Below are 2,715 nucleotides of genomic sequence, written 5' to 3'. Positions count from 1 at the left end.
GAAAAGGAGCAGCTCAACATGGGCTAGTCCTTAGTCCACTTGGCAACTCAGATGCCTATGGAGGAGGACGGGACATTCTTGTCTGTACTGCTTGCTGTTCTTCTTCCTCTGCAAGACTACAGACAATTCTGCTGCAGCTAACTCGGGCTTGGTTGAATTCCTGCTATCTCTGAGGAGCAGATCTCAAGCCTGGGTGAAGTCCCAACCAGCTTCATTAGAAAGCAGACTGGTTCACTGAAGAGCATAAACAGGCTGCAGAATGCATGATCTTGGCTGAGGTGCAAACCCAAACCTATGTTTGCCAAGGATTCCATTCACCCGTCCAGGTCTGTAGGGACCATGAAGTCAAGAACTGTGGTATCACAGACTCAGAGCTCTAGGCCCACCTCACCTCTAAGCAGAAGACCTAATGAGACAGACCATGCCACTCCTGTATTTGAAGAATTAAATTACAATGTAATCACATGTGGGACTGATACAACTAATGCCTGGAAACAGATGTGGTGACTACAGTTTCTAAACTTTCTGACAGTGTTTTGTAACAAACCCATTGTTCCAAGACACCCACAGCAGAGAGGGTACAAACTTTCTGCCCTTTTCTTCCTGTCAGCTCCATCCCATTCATTACTGTTCCCTTGCCCTCTGCCACTGAACAATTCTTGCCAATGTACAAGATAACATAGTGTGGCCTAACCACGAAAGCAAAGAAAAAGCACTTCCATTCTAACAATGGATAAAAAGTGCATTGGACTTCTTTTTTCTGACTTCATTTCCTTGATCCTTTAGTTTTTGCACTGGAGAGGCACCCTTAGTTAAACCACTACATAGCAATTTCCACAAAATAAGACATCTAAGTCATTAAGGAGAAAAATACTCCTTCCTTCAATGCAATCTATCCTGTAGTTCAGTTCATGATGACATGTAGGTGTTAAAAATTGAAAACTTAAGCAAACCCAGACTTTTAATTCAGGAGGAAAAATCAATACAACTCTCCAGGGACAGCCCTTTGGAATTCAAAATTCTTTCCTCTTTTGCACTGATTCAGTAAGCCCTATCTTGCAGACTGAAGCTTGTGATATTTTCACAGTGTATTTACCCCCTTTTCACAGAGAATTGTTCAAATAGTCTTGAATTAAATTCTGGAGTAATATTTTGCAAACTAAAGGCATCCTACAGAGCTGCAAGAGCAATTAGCTGAACCCTTTGTAGCCAGCTGTCCTCATTTAATGCTTCCTCAAAAATGCTACAACAGCCCATGTTCTTGCCACTACCTTTCTGTCACATGCCAATGTTGTAAAACCTGGAATATGTCAAAATTATTTTAAGTCCAGATAAGTCTTTGGTGCAAGCCATCAGGAAAGGAGACCTAATCGGGAACAGGCAGCATCCCTTAGTCAAGGACATCTAGGAACTAACAGGCTTTAAGAATGGAGCAAATCAAGCCATTGATGTACATCTACGTACACATTGCTAACTTGGCAAGTACTTGAGCTTCATGTATCCTATATCTGAACTATCTTTTTATAATATTAAAATTCGTGCCTATAGGTCAAAATACCCCAGCCCAGGTGAATACCCCTCCCCAGAGCATTGGATAGAAGTTAGCTGGGGTTACATAACTTGTATGGAAATTACTAATCAATCATAATAGAGGGGCTTCCCTTGGAAAGTAACTAACTCCAAACTTCTGTGTAGCAATAATGGCACAGAAAGTCCAGAGGGGCATACCTGATTTGTGGAATAGCACTGAGCACCCAGGCTTGTGCAATTCTGAAATAAATAATCATTGTCTCTCTTGAGTATGCAATTATTGTCCTGTTGCACACCAGGCAACAAATCCGATTGTATGGACAACGCCAAGGAGGAAGAGGGGAAAGGACCTAAGGGTCCTTTTCCTTTCACCGATGGAAGACGATCTGGGGGTGCTGGCGGAACATCAGTCAGCAATACATGAGGCAACAGTTTGCCCAGGTGGCCAAGAAGACCAGTGGCATCCTGGCCTGGATCAGAAATAGTGCAGCCAGCAGGAACAGGGAAAGGATTGCCCCTTTGTACTCAGCACTGGTGAAACCACACCTCAACTGCTGTGTCCAGTTATGGCCACTCAATTCAGGAAGGACATTGAGGTGGTGGAGCAAGGCCACAGAAGTGAAATGAAGCTGGTGAAGGGTCTGGAGCAGAAGTGCTACCAGGAGTGGCTGAGGGAGCAGGGGTTGTCTAGATCAGAAGTTCAGGGAAGACCTTATGTCTCTCTAGAACTACCTGAAAGGAGGCTGTAGCCAGGTGGGGATCGGCCTCTGCTCCCAGGCAACGAGCGAGAGGATTAAAGGATACAGTCTTAAACTGCACCAAGGGAGGTTTAATCTGAACATGAGGAGGAATTTCTTCACAGAAATGTTGCGAAGCATTGGAACAGGCTGCTCAGGGAGGTGGTGGAGTCACCATCCCTGGAGGTGTTTAGAGGAAGAAAGGACGTGGCACTTAGCGCCGTGGTCTAGCTGACAAAGCGGCGTTCGGTCAGAGGCCGGAGTCCATGATTTCAGAAGACTTTTCCAGCCTAAGTGATTTTGTGATTCTGAGGTAAAACACCACTTGATCCCCCACAAACAACCCGTAAAGCAGAACTTTTGTTCACGCTTCCGCCAGTCACAATGCAGGGCTGGCAGCCGAGCCCAGAGCACCTCTTTTCCCCCAGCACCCCGAGACGTGCGGGCG

At 45.4% G+C, this 2,715-nt stretch overlaps 1 protein-coding gene across 1 annotated transcript in view; it reads left to right on the top strand.

Moving 5' to 3' along the window:
* The first annotated feature begins 1,846 nt into the window (after positions 1-1,846).
* Positions 1,847-2,715, top strand: part of CDKN2AIP (CDKN2A interacting protein) — a 4,834-nt gene continuing 3,965 nt past the window's right edge. Inside the window, 1 exon segment of the mRNA XM_031066300.1 lies at positions 1,847-1,922. Coding sequence (XP_030922160.1) covers positions 1,847-1,922 — 76 coding nt within the window.

Source organism: Geospiza fortis, unplaced genomic scaffold, assembly GCF_000277835.1.
Source record: "Geospiza fortis unplaced genomic scaffold, GeoFor_1.0 scaffold40, whole genome shotgun sequence".
Lineage (NCBI taxonomy): Eukaryota > Metazoa > Chordata > Aves > Passeriformes > Thraupidae > Geospiza > Geospiza fortis.
The sequence above is the reverse complement of the archived record's forward strand: the minus strand, read 5'-3'. Positions and strand labels throughout refer to the sequence as shown.